General features: G+C 42.2%; 1 protein-coding gene across 2 annotated transcripts in view; it reads right to left on the bottom strand.

Moving 5' to 3' along the window:
- Window positions 1–19,245, bottom strand: part of exoc5 (exocyst complex component 5) — an 82,897-nt gene that overhangs the window by 54,887 nt on the left and 8,765 nt on the right. For both annotated transcript variants that reach the window (XM_069916914.1, XM_069916915.1), the window contains exon 3: window positions 18,429–18,576. In XM_069916914.1, coding sequence (XP_069773015.1) covers window positions 18,429–18,576 — 148 coding nt within the window. The remainder of the gene's footprint in view (window positions 1–18,428; window positions 18,577–19,245) is intronic.

The raw sequence follows: 19,245 nt of genomic DNA, 5'->3' as shown, positions 1-19,245 counted from the left end.
CCTGGAAGTCAGCCTGAAGAAAACTGAGGTCCTCCATCAGCCAGCTCCCCATCATGACTACCAGCCCCCCCACATCTCCATCGGGCACACAAAACTCAAAACGGTCAACCAGTTTACCTATCTCGGCTGCACCATTTCATCAGATGCAAGGATCGACAATGAGATAGACAACAGACTCGCCAAGGCAAATAGCGCCTTTGGAAGACTACACAAAAGAGTCTGGAAAAACAACCAACTGAAAAACCTCACAAAGATAAGCGTATACAGAGCCGTTGTCATACCCACACTCCTGTTCGGCTCCGAATCATGGGTCCTCTACCGGCACCACCTACGGCTCCTAGAACGCTTCCACCAGCGTTGTCTCCGCTCCATCCTCAACATCCATTGGAGCGCTTACACCTCGAAGTACTCGAGATGGCAGAGGTCGACAGCATCGAGTCCACGCTTATGAAGATCCAGCTGCGCTGGATGGGTCACGTCTCCAGAATGGAGGACCATCGCCTTCCCAAGATCATATTATATGGCGAGCTCTCCACTGGCCACCGTGACAGAGGTGCACCAAAGAAAAGGTACACCAAAGAAAAGGTACAAGGACTGCCTAAAGAAATCTCTTGGTGCCTGCCACATTGACCACCGCCAGTGGGCTGATAACGCCTCAAACCGTGCATCTTGGCGCCTCACAGTTTGGCGGGCAGCAACCTCCTTTGAAGAAGACCGCAGAGCCCACCTCACTGACAAAAGGCAAAGGAGGAAAAACCCAACACCCGACCCCAACCAACCAATTTTCCCTTGCAACCGCTGCAATCGTGTCTTCCTGTCCCGCATCGGACTTGTCAGCCACAAACGAGCCTGCAGCTGACGTGGACTTTTTACCCCCTCCATAAATCTTCGTCCGCGAAGCCAAGCTTTTTTGTAGAGGTTAGAACTTCCCCAGAAGAGATCCCAATGATTCACAAATTTGAGCCCCTGCCCCTTGGACCAACTCTTTAACCACGCATTCATCCGCCACATCTTCCTATTCCTACCCTCTCTAGGGTGTAGCATAGGCAGGAAAATAAATATTACACACACACACACACACACACACACACACACACACACACACACACACACACACACACACACACACACATTCATACATATATACATACATACATATATACATACACATAGATATACATATATACACATACACATACATATACATACATATACACACATACATATACATACATATACACATACATACACACGTATATATACATACATGTATATACACATACATACACATGTATATATACATACATGTATATACACACATACATACACATGTATATATACATACATGTATATACACATACATACACATGTATATATACATACATGTATATACACACATACATACACACGTATATATACATACATGTATACACACACACCCACACCCCCACACGCCCACCCCCACCCCCCCACCCCCTTTGTCTTTTGTCAGTGAGGTGGGTTCTGTGGTCTTCTTCAAAGGAGGTTGCTGCCCGCTGAACTGTGAGGCGCCAAGATGCACGGTTGGAGGCGATATCAGCCCACTGGCGGTGGTCAATGTAGCAGGCACCAAGAGATTTCTTTAAGCAGTCCTTGTACCTCTTCTTTGATGCACCTCTGTCTCGGTGGCCAGTGGAGAGCTCGCCATATAGCATGATCTTGGGAAGGCGATGGTCCTCCATTCTGGAGACGTGACCCACCCAGCGCAGTTAGGTCTTCAGCAGCGTGGATTCGATGCTTGCGGACTCTGCCAGCTCGAGTACTTCGATGTTGGTGATGAAGTCACTCCAATGAATGTTGAGGATGGAGCGGAGACAGCGCTGATGGAAGCGTTCTAGGAGCCGTAGGCGATGCCGGTAGAGGACCCATGATTCGGAGCCGAACAGGAGCGTGGGTATGACAATGGCTCTATACATGCTGATCTTTGTGTGTTTCTTCAGGTGGTTGTTTTTCCAGACTCTTTTGTGTAGTCTTCCAAAGGCACTATTTGCCTTGGCGAGTCTGTTGTCTATCTCGTTGTCGATCCTTGCATCAGATTGAATTGTGCAGCCGAGATAGGTAAACTGGTTGACTGTTTTGAGTTCTGTGTGCCTGATGGAGATGTGGGGGGGGGGGGGGGGGGCTGGTAGTCATGGTGGGGAGTTGGCTGATGGAGGGCCTCAGTTTTCTTCAGGCTGACTTCCAGGCCAAACATTTTGATGCTCTGATGCTCTTAAGTAATAAGGTATTAATTCACCACTGTTTTTTTTGAAACTCCAAGTTTAAAATTACTGGAGTGTGGTCAAATATAACTGTGCCTTGATATTTGCATGATTTAATCATGTTAATCAATTGATTATCAATTAAAAAATAGTCTAACCTGGTATAAGCACGGCGCACACTCAAGAAAAAATATAATCTTTACCAGTGGGATTTAAACATTTCCATACAACAGAAACTCCCATATTGGATAAGAAAGACTATTGCCAAATCAGACCTGGACAGATTTTTTTTTATTTGATGAAAGGTCTAACATTGTGTTTATACAACAGTTAAAATCCCCACCTAAAATTAGTGAATATTTAAATAAATCCAGTAATAGGGTAAAAATTTTTTGAAAAAAAAATCACTGATTTATCCACATTCAGAGTGTAAATATTAACTAAAACAATCAATTTATTACATTTTGTCCCAATGAAGATAATATAGCACTCCACTTTATCTATGATGCTATTATGGAGTAGAAACCAGACATTTTGTTGAATTAAAATGGAAACAGACCTGATTTTAGCTTTTGAAGATGAATGGTAACCTTGCCCTGTCCATTTAAACATTAGTCTATCTGCCTTTAAATTTTTAACATAACCTTTCTTCTTTTAATGGGTCCATTAAGTCCCTTCATGTTCCACAATATAATTTTAATAGGTTCCATCATTCAAATAACAAAGTGAATGGATGCATTGGGACATGTTTCATCTTTACTCCAGAGGCTGCAGCTGCGAATCATTGATGCAAAACAAAAGATGAAAAAGTTAATTGTTAATAACAACCCTGTACCTTGAAAAACCAAATAAATCCCTCCCTGCCTGTCCTCCCTTCCTTGAAGGTCACTGAAAGAAAATGTGACCGGCTCAAAAGAAAATCTGATGTGACCCCCACTGTTGCTACTGCACCTAATTAAACACGTAGTGTATTTCATTTCTTCCCTACAAGACCAAATGAAGATAACAAAACACTGACAACAACCTGCAAATGTCTGAAAAATATTCCAAATTCTCCTTTACGCATGTCCACTCATTTAACAAGCTAGCCTGTAAAATATCACTTGTAACATTTAACGCTCAATGTTAAAATATATAAATATTTTAAAGGAAAATATTTTGAGCAACCAATCCATCTATCACTAGTGAACAACTTCATATCAAATGGTTTCACATTACTTTTAAATATAACCAAATATATCTCATAAAAGTAAAACAAACAAAGCAGTACTGGTTGCATGTGCCCAAATAAATCAATCATTGGTAAAACTAGCAGAAATAACAACATTCAGAGCACCAAAAGATATCTTCTACTGCTATTTATGTATAATTGATTAAAGATGTAAATTGAAAATATTTCCCAGATATGGTAATTTCCCTTATACAAACAGGTTACTTCAGAAGACCAAAGAGAGAGAAAATAAAAATCCTCCCTTTTTTTAATTGAAATCGGTCAGTTTCAAGTATCTTGACGTTGAGGTCGACATACCATGGCAGTATCTCGTATCTTGTTTCACAAATTTCCAAACCTCTTCAGGTAAATGTAGAAATATCTTCTGATCTCTTTGGGTAATCCTCATTCTCACCAGGTAGAATAAGGCAGGTTTGAAATTGTTTTTCTGCAGCTCTGTCATTATCTCGTTATAGACCTTGCACAGAGTGACTACTTCTGGGCAATAATCCTTCACAAGTCTAATACATAGACCTTGAAAAGTTAGATTTTTTATTTAGAATGAGCATTTCTCAAGATTAGCTCCTTTTTTTGATAATGATGAAACCATAACTGCTCTAGGATAAAGATGAGTGGTGTGCTCTTTCCAGCACTAAATCATTTCCAAACTATTAAGTGACTCTTAAAAAAAAAACTTTATCAGAGGTTTTCCCTTTTCAATATCCTCATTCTGAACAAAAATACAAAGATAATTTTGATGACTCTGTCCTTCTAATGTCAATACGAGCTTTTAACTTTTTGTTATCAGCAATCAAAGCTTTGTTTTGTTATTCAAGTGTATTCAGCCTATTATTCACCATGATGCCATCGGCTTCCAATGCAGTCAGACGTTCTTCTATTTGTGGTAGTTAGTCCAAAACTGTATCAAGTTCAATTTCTTTGGCCTGTGGCGGCACGCCACCGCGGAGATTGAGCCACGGCACAACACACTGTAACACGTACCTTAACACAGCGAGCACAGTGGTTGAAAGCTGGAGCCGTACAAGACCAGCAGCCTTAAAATGGCGCTGGCCAAGCTGCCCAGCTAACAGATCAATAACAGGCAGGGGAAGAAGGGTATTCACATACAAGAATGTTCATGTAGTTGATGTCAGCCAATCAAACAAATGGTGGGAACTCCAACTATATAAAAGAAGCCTTTCCAACCTCAATAAATCAGTGAGCTTAACCTCCCACACTGCTAGTGTGTGTGTTTCTTTGTAGCAGTCAGCTATGCGTCCATATTTTAAAGCTTTGTTAATATCCATTGGCTGCTTTCCAATCATTTTGCTAGCCATTCCAAACATCAGAGGAGTATCCTATTCAATCTCAGTTTCTTCCTCCATTTCTTCCTTCTCCTCTCTTTCTTTCATGGTTTTAAATTTAGGTACTTTAGCTACTCTCTTTGGCATGAGAGATCTTCTAACCAGTTTGGTTAAATAAAAGAGAGTAGAAAGTAGGGAAATAAAAACAAATTAATCAGAGCTAATTACCACATCTCTTCACATCATCAGGTCACCGGGAGAAGTCCCCTAATCAGCTTTACATGAAGCTTGATCCTCTCCCAACAGCAATGTTGTCAACTGTCCTATCAAATGGTCAAATAAGATTGAGTTGAAACTGTAACTATAAAATAAGAACAAAACCAGAAGGACCACCCTGGCATCGGATTTGGATACAACAGAAGTACACATATCCCAGTTGATCAGCAAGCCCTTTATTAAGATCTGGAAATTTGTGTCTGCATTTGTAGAGATATGTACAGACTAGTCAAGCAATAATCAACTACAGTTGTACCCTATCCCACCCTATTGATAGAAAATACCAACCAAAGATCGTGTTGGTTTGAAAATTCACAACATGAACTGCATATCACATATAGTCTCATAACATTACATCTAACTGATAAGAAAGCCTCATTGATGATCATATGCTCTTTTTCCATGTTAAGCACCACTTAAATCACAGCAAAATAAAAACTCTTCTAAATTAAAGATAACCCCTAATACACAGAAGGATTGGTAATGCTCACATAGTTTAGTCTAATATTTCTTATTAATAATGATTATGTCCTCTTATGTTTTCTCTGCCATTCAAAAATATCAAGACATGAAGGAATCTATCCATGGAGAGGAAATTGTCAAATCGTAATACAGAATTTGTGATCCAGTTAAGCTTCATATTTTTTGAACAACCAGTCAACAAATTTTCAATTTTGAATTATTTAATGTCTATATAATGTGTGCACCCCTGAAAGTCTGTCCCTTTATTAAGAGAGTATATTTTGTTAGTAAACGGTAACATTTTAAAAAGCAACTTGCCAGTGGAGTCACCATATTAGCAAAACCAATACGCTTTGCAGTTTCCACCAATTCTTTACTGCACTTATGTCAACACAGAAGGACTTGACCATAGAATATCCTTAATCAAGTTTATTTTTTTTTCCCTCTGGAATGTCAGAGCCTCTCAGAACCCAGGCTATGGCATACTCCATTTTATCTCATTTATGTAATGCCCCCAGCAATATTATCTGAAAACATCAAATTTTGCACAAACAATGTCAAGATCTCTACCTCATGATCAACTTTCTCCACCAAGCAGCTTATTTGATTTATCAGATTACATGTCCATTATCTTGTCCAAACCTGGGCTGATAAATATGATAAGAGGGCAAGTGACACATTACATGTACTGAAAAAAATACTTCAGTGTCCACAAGAGCGTAAGAGTGGACAATGCCATCTCCCCCCACCCCATCATGATTTAAGCCTTGACCAGTTCATTTACAAAATCTATGCCCAAATTATTATAAAAATCACATTGTTCAAGTTCACTTATGAAGTACCTTGGTTATTTTGCTACATTATATGCACCATGTTGTTAGTAAAAGCCTGATAACACCCACAGATCAATGTTCAAACCAAGAGTCCCAAGGTAAGGAGCATATAAACAAGGTACAGGGCACTGTTAATCCTAAAGAGCAAAACAAAGTATTAAGTTTACTTCCTTTCCTGCCTGGCAGTATTATCTCATCCATTTTTCCAAAAACAATAGAAGATTTACTTTGTGATAATGTCACTGGCATAAAAGAGCAAAGCTGATGGAGAGATTTTTAGTGAAACTTGCTTTTATTATTTCACACAAATGGCATGCAGCCCTATTCTGAACAAATACAAATTGATCTTTTCATGTAACTCTGCTCTATGACTAAATTTCAAGTAACTACCATGCTTAATTTATTAAAGTACAGTAGAACCCCCGGTACCAGGCACCTATGGGGATTGGTAATTGCCAGTTAAGCAAATTTTCCAATTGCTTGAGATTGCATGTTGCGTGATTGGCGATTAACTACTAGGGATGCCAATTTTAAACTTTCATTTTTTTTAAAAACCAATGACCTACTTATTTTCCACAAATTTTTTGACAGTTGCTTGAGGCTGCCCATTGTTTGAATTCCAGATAATGGGGATTTTACTGTAGTCATTTTCTCAATTTTCCTTAGTATTTAAGCCATCATTACAACATATCCACTTCATCAGCCACAAAACCCAACACCCAACCCCAACCAACCAATTTTCCCCTGCAGCCGCTGCAACCATGTCTGCCTGTCCCGCATCGGACTTGTCAGCCACAAACGAGCCTGCAGCTGACGTGGACTTTTACCCCCTCCATAAATCTTCATCCGCGAAGCCAAGCCAAGGAAAGAAGAAACAATCAAACAATGTTGAGATGTCAGCAATGTTAGAGTGGAAACCAGTGAGGAAAAGAAAATCCATGCAGTTCTACAACTTCTACTATTGAAAGATTACCCCTGAAACACTAAGATTGAATTGAAAAAGTGAATCAATAATTGGCCAGGACAAAAACGCTTCAGGAAGCCACTGCCAAATTATAACATTTTCCAATCCAAATAGTATAAAAATAATTGGAAAATTTAATCAATAATATCATAATATTCAACTTTTTGATGTTTATAACTTCCCTAGTCATGATAGAATTCCCAGATCAGTATTATTAGCTATGGTTATCTACTAAAACTGATTTCCTTTGACAAGGACCAATGAGTATTTGCTGTACCTGGGAGATAAGCTGAATATAACTGATTTGTGTCAGTTTAACCACCAAGTATGCTGCTGAAGTCCTTGCAGAGGAAATCAATTGAAATCACCGGACTTCAATATACTTTACTTAACATAGTATTATTGTGGGTACAAGACTTTCTGAGGAGAGAGAGCAGTCAGAATTATGGTCCATATTGGTCCACATGGAAGGAAGGAAAATGTGGTCCTGCACAAGGTCAAGTGAAATGCTAACAGATTTTCTTTCCTTTTTGAGTTCAAATGCAAAGTTATTTTAACAATAGATTTCTTTATTTTTTTTTTAGCAAAATTAAATAGACTTCATTCAACCAATAGTGTTTTGATCAGAATACAGGTAACTGCACAAGCAACACCTCTACAAAGTAAAGGCTTAGAATTCAGGTAATCAAAGTCAAGCTTATTGTCATCTCACTGTACAAGTATAACCCAAGGACTGTTCTCCGGTCCTCCATACAAAAACATGTAGATATACAACCAGACATAACACGCACAAATAATACACATGCAGGACGAGTATTATATCTATGAAAATAAATATATTGTTTTGAACAGATGAGAGTCTCGGGTGGTTAGTGTGATCAGTTCCTTTGGTCATTCAGTATTCTCACTGCCTGTGGGAAGAAGCCTGCTGGTCGTGCATCTAGTACTCCTATACCTCTTCCCCAATTGAAGCAGCTGAAAGATGCCACATGCAAGGTGGAAGGAGCCCTCAATTATTTTGCGCACCCTCTTCAGGCAGTGATCCCCTTAGATCACGTCAATTGTGTGTGTGCTTTTGGGGGGGGGGGGGGGGTGGGGGAAAGACTCCAGTGATCCTCTCTGCCACTCTTACGCTCTTGTGGATTGTTCTCCAATCCATTTCTCTGCAGCAACTTACTACATTATAATACAGCCAGCTAGGATGCTCTCGATAGAGCTCCTATAGAAGATTGGCATAATGGTGGCTGATAGCTGTTGCACCTTCCTGACAAGTGAGGAGATGTTGAGTGTCCACAAAAGGTTGCTAGTTAAGTGAATTGCAAGGAACTTGGTGCTCTCCATTACAAACTTTTTGATGTGTGATGGAGGGTAGTCATTCCTGGTCCTCCTGAAGTCCATGATCATCTCCTTCATTTGTCCACATTGCGACTCAAGTTGTTATTTATGGATTATAGAGAAACACTTGGCCTCTCTACCCATCAGGAATATTGTGGATTGCAGGTGGTCATGTGCCCTCCCTGTTTGAAACTTATTCAGAAGTCACATCACCTGTTAATCAAGGATGGATTCCAGCCACTATTAGTACGTATCTTGCCACTGACTAATTTACTTGGTTAGATGCCCAGATCAGAACTGTATAAAACATTGATGCATTAACATATTCTTTCTCTCTGCTTCGTGGTCCAAGCCCCGGACATCATTCCATGACAGGTCGCTATTGTGGACATCACTAGAAGTGTTGTGGGTAACATGTGCACTACCTTGAAGCTGATCTGATAGATCAGTACAAGTATGCACCGCTTAACATCTGTTCGGCCAATGTCCGACCACATTAGTCCCATAATTATTTAGTTACCGTGAGCAAGTCCATTAGCAATTTAGAAAAAGCAATTGCTAGCTATAGGAAATTGTATACTGAATACCCAAACTGATCCAACTGCCCCGCTCTCTCCCCACAACCATGAATCCATCGCCACACTGATCCCACTGCCCAAAGTTCTCCCTACAGCAGTGGTTCCCAACCTTTTTCTTCTAACTCACATATCACTTTAAGTATTCCCTATGCCATAGGTGCTTTGTGATTAGTAAGGGGTTGCTTAAGGTGGAATGTGGATGGAAAGAAATAAATTTGAAAACCACTGTTTTAATCATGCCTAATTGACTTGTTATGTGCTCGCTTTCATAACTCCAAAGGAAATGGGCCAATGACAATTTTTCTCAAGCAAAATATTTTGGTAACAATTGGGTCTAGAGCAGTGGTTCTCAACCTTTCCTTCCCACTCATACCACCTTAAGCAAACCCTTACTAATCACAGAGCATCAATGACAGAGAATACTTAAAGGGGTATGTGAGTGGGAAGAAAAAGGTTGGGAACCACTGCCCTACAGCCTTATATCAACCCTCACTAATCCCACTGCCATGCTCTCTCTCCCCACAACCCCGTGTCGGTCCTCACACTGATCCCTACCTACAAATAAAAAGTTTACAGGTACATACAGTAACCCATTTGGCTTTGCTAAGTACATAATATGGTGTTCACACAACGTCCACATCACACAACTCCTAATTTCACAGAATGCATCGTGGACATGAAGCATCACATTCCTGTACTTGCAGAGAGCTGCACCCCAATTGGTACAGGAAGCCGGGTGTGAGTGTATACTCAAGTGTGTGAATTTGAAGAGTATAGGCAGCACTGCTATCAGAGTCCAACCTAGGTCTGATATGAATGTCTATATCATTGTTTAAGTTATATAATAATCGAGTACCATTTGATGTTCTCCCTTATTTATTTCCTGTGTGTTAATTAAACTTGCATGTGATTGAAACACTTGTGTCCGGACTCATCTCTCTGTGAAACACTAAACCTGATTCTCTTCCCCACAAGACAATTGGCACTGCAAGCAGATTTCAAAGAGTTTTGGCTGTACACACATCAAGTACTAACCATGTGGGAGATCGTACTAACAATAATCTGTGTGGGTGTCCTATTATGTACATGTATGCTTGTGTACCTGCTTACCAATAGAAGCAGCAGGAGGAGACACACAGATTGGAAAGGAACCCTGGGGTCAGAATATAAAATCCCCAGGTGGACTGACAACTGTCAGGGTTTCAGCCTTTGCCACACCATGCCAGTTGACTGGATTGACAGGCTGGACCCACATGGAGCGAAGATAGGGCACCAATGATCTCCCTCCAAGAGGAACTAGAATTTTCTGAGGTCAGGGGGGAGTCTTATAGTTACTGATATTTCTATTTAGGCACCAGTGAGTTATCACATCCAATTTAAGAAATCAGGGTGTCCAGAAAGATAGGGAGATAGAATTCCTGAAGCACCACTGTGTTAACTACAGAAGGCAGTACAGACTGCCCAAGTGCAAGTGACCAACCTAGAAATGAAAGACATGGAGGAAGCTTCCAAGCTGACTGAAACACAGCAGCTGCAAGCAGCTTGCTCGTCAGGCTCACATGATCCAGGAAAATTCCAAGCTGTTGTCCAGCGGGGTCAGGAGATCGGCATGTGGTTGGGGCGGGGGGGTGGAGGAATGAGAATATGTGGATGAATGCGATGACCACGAGGAAACTGAGTCTTACGACACACATTATCCTTGTGTGCCTAAGACTTTGCAAGCCTGACCAGTGATAACGCAGTCCCAGACCTGCCATGAGGGCACCTCACCGACCCTCCAAAATAGGGAGGTAAACGAAGGGGGGGGGGGGGGGGGTGGAAATCTCAGGGCACACGCTTGTGGTCACTGTGAAATTACGGAGTCTGGGGACTACTCTGCCAAGGAGCTAACCAGGCAATAGGAGTGACCCCACCATCAGCCAGGCGAATACCAAGCCATGCCAATGCTTCCAGCTGAGAAACAAGGGGGCCCCAATTTCCTTCTCTCATTGGGAAGCAAGCGTCTGGATGGTCTGTCTAACCAACAGAGATTGGCAATGCCTTGCAGGCACTGCCAGAAGGGCTTGATGGCACCAACCTATGGAAACAGGTGGTGACTGCAGTCCAGGCCAGGTTTCCTGCCTTTCTAGAATGAGGCCAATATGGCCGGCTGCAGTGGCACATAATTGGCAAGAGGACACTGGTTGTTGGGGAGTGGGCACTGATTTTGAGTATCTATGGGAGTACCATTTCCTAGGGAGCACAATGGAGATTTGTGCCTTGGCAGGCTATGTAATCACCATCGCACACCCCAACCTTAGAGGGGTACTCTTGCTCCTCAAGGGATTGGCAACTGGGAGAACAGTCCAGGATGCCATTACCTTCCTGGAGGGATTGGAGTACATGGAGGAGGAAGCACCTATTCAAGTTTGCAGGGCTGAGGGGAAGTTCGCAATGTAACCCTGCATGTGACTGACAGAGACAGGTATGCTCTCTGGAGAGAGCACTGCTGAGGGAAGTTCCATGGGGGAGAAGTTTCCTTTGAGCTACCCACTCCCACTGGGACCAGCATCCCCTCTTGTCCTCCCCCACTGACTGGAGGTGGCCCCTGACTAGTCTATCTTTTGATCTCTTCCAAACAACCCCTCCCACCCCCACAGGAGAAGATTACCCTTCAAACTGTTCCTCTTCTCGATGTGAGGGACTATGAAACACACATCGTAACAGACTGCTGTGATCCTATCACTGATTTCAGCTACCACACCAACCTGTTGAACTAGCAAGGAACTTTCAAGCAGACATACAACAGCTGTTGCCATGAAAATAACATTACTGGACATCGACCGCATCTTTTGCAATGCCTGTTTTGAGTACAGCTCTTGTAACGAACCTTTAGATTTTTAAAAAATTGCACCCTGAGGTGTGCTAATAATGTCTCTAAGCATACTCAGGGAATTGGAGTTACAGTTCATGGTTTCAAAGTTACAGTTTATAAGTACAGTGTCACAAATCAAACACTATCAATGTATATATTTTGTTCCACTCCACATTGACAGTGTTCCACCAACCGTCCGATTAACAGAAACAAATACCTCATGCGTGCGTGCTTCAGCTTTTATTTAACACTCCTAATTTAGCCAACTTTTAGTCCTGACTCCTCCTGGCTAACATTATAGGGAACAAACACAGGCACTTCTGGCACCCATTTAAAGGGATCCTGAGCAGGAACAGCATCATGGTGTCAGATAACAACCCAGAAAAACAGGATGATATCAGGAGATACGCGTGCACCAGTTGTTTCAAACTGCCCCCCAAACTCACATTTCACCTTAAGCAACCCCTATGTAATAATTGCTCTGTGATTAGTAAGGGATTGCTTAAGGTGGTATGTGAGTGAGAATGGAAGATTGAGAATCACTGCTCTGGACCCAATTGTTACTGAAATATTTTGTTTAAGAAAAATGCTCATTGGCCCATTTCCTCTGGAGTTATGAAACAGTGTACATAACAATTAAGTATGATCAAAACATTAGTTTCCAAACCTTTTTCTTTCCACTCACATACCACCTCAAGCAATCCCTTACTTGGTAGTGATTTTCTTCAGCTCCTCAGAGCACTGCAGAATGTGAGTTTAGGGGGCAGTTTGAAAATCCTGGATGTATGCCTGCTGGCCTGCCCCCTTCCTCATTATGGGATAGCATAGTAACGTGCATCTGGTTTGTGCTTAGGGAGTGCCCAAGTGTGGAAGCTAAGATGCAGAATGCACAAGCCAAGAGAGGGCTCTGGCACCTGATGGCTGACCTACCTCTGCCTGCTCGCAGGCGTTGATGGTAAAAGTGCACACATTTGCCATCTAAGCCGGAGAAACCAGGCATGCTTGTCAGTGACCAGACAAACTTTTCTCTTTCCTCCCGTCTGACACAGGGGAGCAGCTCCCACAGCACCCTGCTCCATTAGGAACACAACAACCCTGTTTTGCCAGGGGGAAGGGAGCTGGTGAGGAGTTGTCATGGAGTTTGATTATGTGTCTTGACGAGCATACAGAAGGCACTGGTCTACACATTGATCCATTTGGTTTGCAGTTTTTTTTCTCTTTTCTTTTGTTTTGTTTAATATAGCTACAAAACATACAGAGTTTACTGAATAGAAACCAGTTATTGATAGCCTTTGTCGTGATTGTAGAGTGACGTGACTTCTGAGGGGTGGAATATTATATGTAGGTTGTGGAAAAACACGTGGCCTCCCTGCCAGTTTGGAATATTGTGGATTTCAGCTGGTCATATGTCCTCCCTGCCTAAAACTTATTTGGAGGTCAATCAAGATTGGACTCTGGCCACTCATTAGTGCATACCTTGCCATTAGCTAATTTAAATCACCCAAGCTAGGACATAGCTAGAAGAGTCACAGATAGTACCATAGTACCGCGATAGATCTGTACTTGCAGAGAGATGCACCCCCATTGGTGCAGGGAATGGGTGTGTATGTCAAAGTCCATCTATGGAGTATGTATTCAAATGTGTGAGCACATGGAGTATAAGCAGTCGCTCGTACCAGAGTCCAACCTACGTCCAATGTAAATGTCTCTATCATTGTTTAAGTAATATAGTAATCGAGCTCTGTTTTAAATTGATGCCCTTTTATCCTGAAATTGTGCCCTCTTGTCTGAAACTCCCCAACAATGGGAAACAACCTTGCCATATCTATTCTGTCCAGACCTTTTGAAATGACTCAGTGAGATTTCCCCCCCACCCCCCCACCCCTCATCTTTCTTTCTCCAACAAATATAATCCAGGGGCTGACAAACATTCCTCAATTGCTAACCCTTTCATTCCCAGTATCATTCTAGTAAACCTTCTCTGAGTCCTCTCCAATGCCAGCATATCCTTTCTCAAATAAGGCATGCAAAACTGTACACAGTACTCCAAGTTAGCTCTTGTATACTATTTGTCTTGAAATGAATGCCAATATGGCATTCGCCTTCTTCACCACCGACTCCACATGGAGGTTAACCTTTAGGGGAGTGATTCTCAACCTTTTTCTTTTCACTCACATTCCACTTTAAGTAATCACTCTGTGATTAGTAAGGGATTGCTTAAGGTGGTAAATGGGTGCAAAGAAAGTTAGAAAACTACTTTTAATTGTACCTAATTGACTCATTATGTGCACGGTTTCATAACTCCAAAGGAAATGGGCCAATGACAATTTTTCTCAAGCAAAATATTTCAGTAACGATTTGGTCTAGAGCAGTGGTTCTCAACCTTCCCTTCCCACTCACATGCCACCTTAAGCAAACCTTACTAATCACAGAGCACCGATGGCATATGGATTACTGAAAGAGGTGTATGAGTGCAAAGAAAACCATTGAGAACCACTGCTTTAGGGTATCGTGCACGAGGACTCCCAAATTCCATTGCACCTCTGAATTTGAATTTTTTTTTAGTATTTTGAAAATGGTATTCAATTTGAGAAGGGCACACCTGTGAACTGCATTCTGCACTCTTTCCAGTGAATCAGTTACCAACATTATCCAGCCCTGATTTATCTACCCCTCCTGCCATCCACTCCCATCTTGCTGTCTGGTCATCCCCTGTGTATTAACTTACTGCCAGTTGGAAACAGTTATATGGTTAACCTTAATGAACTAGAATGCATATTTTATTTTATTAAAAGTTAATCTTTCACTTCAGCTTCAGTTATTGAATTAATTTGGATAATTAATGATGGAAAAAGATGAGGATTTACTGACTTAGAGTGTGGTCAAAACTAAAGTGAGAAAAGTCAGTGTTCCTTTCATATTGCAATATGTTCTGAGCTTTACAACTCATTTTGGTTTTTCATTTGGGTCTGGTGAAAGGAATCCATGGTAGAGTGGAGGGAGGATACTGGGAAATGACAGAGGTATGACCAAGGGCTCAGGCTTTTCAGATATCAATAAAATTGAAGGTTAGTGCAGAGAAGATTTACTATGATGTTGCCGGGACTTGAGGAACTGAGTTACAGGGAAAGGTTAAACAACTTTATTTTCAGGAGCACAGAAGAATGAAGGGAAATTTGATTGAGGTATACAAAATTATGAAGGGTATAAATAAAAGTAGGCTTTTTCCATGGAGATCAGGTGAGATATAAACCAGAGGAAATGGTTAAGGGTGAAAGTGGAAAAGTTTAGGACAAACATTAGGAGGAACTTCTTCATTCAAAGAGTAGTGAGAATGTGGAATGGGCTGAAGTAGTAAATATGAGCTCAATTTTAACATTTAAGAAAATTTGGGCAGGTGTATGGATGGGAGGATATGGAGGGCTTTGGACAGGATGCAGGTCAGTAAACATAGAAACATAGAAGATAGAAGCAGGAGTAGGTCATTCGACTCTTCGAGCCTGCTCTGCTATTCAACGAGATCATGGCTGATCTTAAAGTTCAGTACCCCGTCCCCGCCTTCTCTCCGTAACCTTTAATACCCTTATACTGAAGAAATATATCGAATTCCCTCTTAAGTATATTTAATGAACCTGCCTCTACTGCCCTCTGTGGCAATGAATTCCACAGATTCACCACCCTCTGGGTCAAGAAATTCCTCCTCATCTCGGTCCTAAATGGTTTGCCTATTATCCTCAAACCATGGCCCCGGGTTCTGGATTTTCCCATCATTGGAAACATCCCATCTGCATCCATTCTGTCCAGTCCTGCAAGAATTTTATATGTCTCTATGAGATCTCCTCTCAATCTTCTAAACTCCAGCGAGTACAAACCCAATTTGCGCAATCTTTCCTCATAAGTCATTCCTGCCATTCCAGGTATCAGCCTGGTGAATCGCCTCTGCACTCCCTCCATTGCAAGAGCATCCTTTCTTAGATAAGGTGACCAAAACTGCACACAGTACTCCAGGTGGGGTATCACCAAGGCCCTGTACAGCTGTAGTAAGGTATCCTTGTTCCTATACTCAAACCCTCTTGGTCAGATATAATAGTTTGATACAGGCTAGAAGGCCACGGGGCTGGTTTCTGTACTGTAATGTTCTATGGAGTACCTTTTGACGTTTCCACATTTCTCTCCAGTGTGTTAATTAGCTACGTGACTTGACTCGAACCTCTGTGAACCCACCGAACCTTGTACTCTCCCCAACGCGACAGGTAGTTACTCTTGCACCATTTCATGAGATTTTCCACCTCTTCTCTGTAGTGTGACTCATCGTTGATGCTGACGAGGCCAATTACTGCTGTGTAATTTACAAACTTGATGACACTGTTGGATCTGGATCTGGCGATGCAGTCGTGGGTCAGTAGTGCAAACAGGAACAGACTAACCACACTGACCTGAGGTGCACCAGTGCTCAGTGTGAGAGTGCTTGATATCCTGTTTCCAACCCGGACAGACTGTGATCTTTCCGTAGGAAGTCCAGGATCCAGTTGCAGAGAGGGGCATTGAGTCTCAGTGAGGACAGCTTCTCCACCAGCCTCTGGGGAATAATCATATTAAATGCTAACCTGAAGTGAATGAACAGCAGCCTGGCATATGAGGTGTCTTTCTCCAGGTGGGCCAGGAAGGAGAGAAGTGACGTATCGTTTGTGGAACAGTTCCTTCCATAGGCAAATTGAAATGGATCCAGTGTCTCTGGGAGATGTCCTTTGATGTGTTCCATCACCAGATGCTCAAAGCATTTCATAATGGTGGAGGCCGGTGCCACAGGGCAGTAGTCATTGAGGCCGGTTATTGTCATCCTCTTGGGTATGATGGGATGATGGTATCGGCCTTGAACCCTCCAGGATTGATGGACTGCTGCAGTGCGGTGTTGAAGATGTTCATGAAGACCTCCATCATTTGGTCTGTGCAGTCCTTCAGAACTTGACCAGGTATGTTGTCTGGTCCCACCACCTTGCACGGGTTCACCTTGGATAGGGTTCTCCTCATCTCAGCTACATCTATGCATGGGGCCAGCTTATCAGGGGGATACAGAGCTTTCTTTGGCATAATCCTGTTTTTCCTCATAAAACTGTGCATAGAAGGTGTTCAGTCTGTCAGAAAGGGAGGCATTATTGTCTTTAATTCGCAAGGTTGACTTTTGATCCATAATGGTCTTGATCCCTTGCCACATGGGCCTCATGTCACACAGCTGTCTGTGGATCTTCTGCACGTATCCTCACTTTGCCTTCCAGATTGCACAGAAGAGTTCCAGCTGATCTTAGTGTCATCCTGTCCCCTGTCCTGAAGGCAGCATCACAATATCAGAGAAGGGGCCAGAACTCTACATCCAACCATGGTTTCTGGTTAGCTCTGGCTGTGAAGCATTTGATCTCAGAGTAATCCTCAAAACATGCACTTGCTGATGTAGCCAGTCACTGGGCACAAAGCAATCTTGCATTGCTCCAAACCCCTATCCCCCACCCCAGTCACATCCTGGTCACCCTGTGAAATGACAGTTTGCTTTCCCAGCAGTCTGTACCCTGGGGTTAGCAGGACAGATATGTGATCTGAGTAACCAAGGTGGGGGCAAGGTGCACTCTTGTATGCACAAAAGACGATCCAGGGTGTTCTCTCCACTGGTGGCAAAGTTTACATGCTGTTGAAACTGTGGCAATACCGTTTTCAGGTTGGCAATATTGAAGTCGCGAGCAACAATCATGGCAGCATCAGGGTGGGAAGTTTGGGCTTTGTAGATGGCCCCATAAAGCTCCTTCATGGCTTCACCCTTGTTCTGAAGGCGGGACATAGGCTGTGGCAATCAGCATGGCCGAGAATTCCCTGGGCAGGTAGAAGAGTCTGCTAAGCAGAAGATCTTTACAACAGAGATATTGGTACACCAATTCTCATTGATGTAAATGCACAGACCCCTTCCTCGAGTCTTGCCAAATTCAGCAGTGTCTCTGTTTGCCCTGAAGGCCATCCATCTGAATCGCTGAGTCTGGAATGGTGCCCTGGAGCCACCTTTCTGTAATCACCGGAACACAGCAGCCCTGCAGTTCTCTCTGGTTCAGATGCAGCCACAGGTCATCCATTTTCTTCTCCAGCGATCTTACATTTGAGAGTAAGATTGTTGGTAGCATGGGTCTGAAGGGTTAACTCTCAGTCTAACCCTAATGCTCGATTTCCACACTTCTGCCTTGTCCAGCAGCCCTTTCAATGGCCTCCCTCACATCTCCCGCGATCCACAGCAGTCAGTGTTTCCTGCTTCAGTAGGTTTGGTTTTACTGCAACTCACTGCCAAATATTACCATATTTAAGTCAATATAATATTCCAGAAATAATACTAACCTGATTGCTCTTCTGTAATTCTTGAACCTTCTTAGCAAATTCCTTAGCTTCTTTTTGGCACTGCTGCTCCAATTTCTCCACTCTCCTTTGGATCCGTTCATCTAGCATCTTCAGCTCTTCAATATGGTCCACAAATTCTTCCAAAAGCCTGCTTAGTCACATAAAGTTTACATAAAACAAAGTTAGACCATCAAAAAAATAAAAGAAACATCCTGTGGCTTCTAATATATACTGATGCCACTACACAATGTGGTTTCCAACATGACTATCCAGCATAATCCCTGACAAATGACTGAAATAACGTATTTTATTCATACCATAAATCACTTTTCCTAGGTTATATTATTAAAAACCTTCACTAACAGCATTGAATAAATATCAACAAAAATAAAAGTGCACTAAAGTTGTGTTCAAATTTACAAACACCTTTTACTCACACCCTTCCTATCGCATGGTGCATAGAACTGCACGCAGAACCCTGCCAATTGCGGCCTAACCACAGTTTTATAATGTTGGAGTACAACTTTTATGCCTTTGTATATAGTATCTATGCTTTCAACTTCAAGGATCTCTGGATGTGCACTCCAAAGTCCTTCTGTTCATCAATGCTTCTTAAAACACTACCATTCACACAGCCTATGTCCTAGCCTCCGAAAATGCATTACTTCACATTTATTTGGATTGAACTCCATCTGCCCATTTCACCAATGCATCTCTATTATTGAAACCTCAGATTACCCTTCACATTATCCATGACCCTCTCAGTCTTCATGTTATTTGTGAAGTGGCTAATCATTTCTTGCTTCTGTAAATGTAA

Source organism: Narcine bancroftii, chromosome 2 (genome assembly GCF_036971445.1).
Source record: "Narcine bancroftii isolate sNarBan1 chromosome 2, sNarBan1.hap1, whole genome shotgun sequence".
Classification (NCBI taxonomy): domain Eukaryota; kingdom Metazoa; phylum Chordata; class Chondrichthyes; order Torpediniformes; family Narcinidae; genus Narcine; species Narcine bancroftii.
The sequence above is the reverse complement of the archived record's forward strand: the minus strand, read 5'-3'. Positions and strand labels throughout refer to the sequence as shown.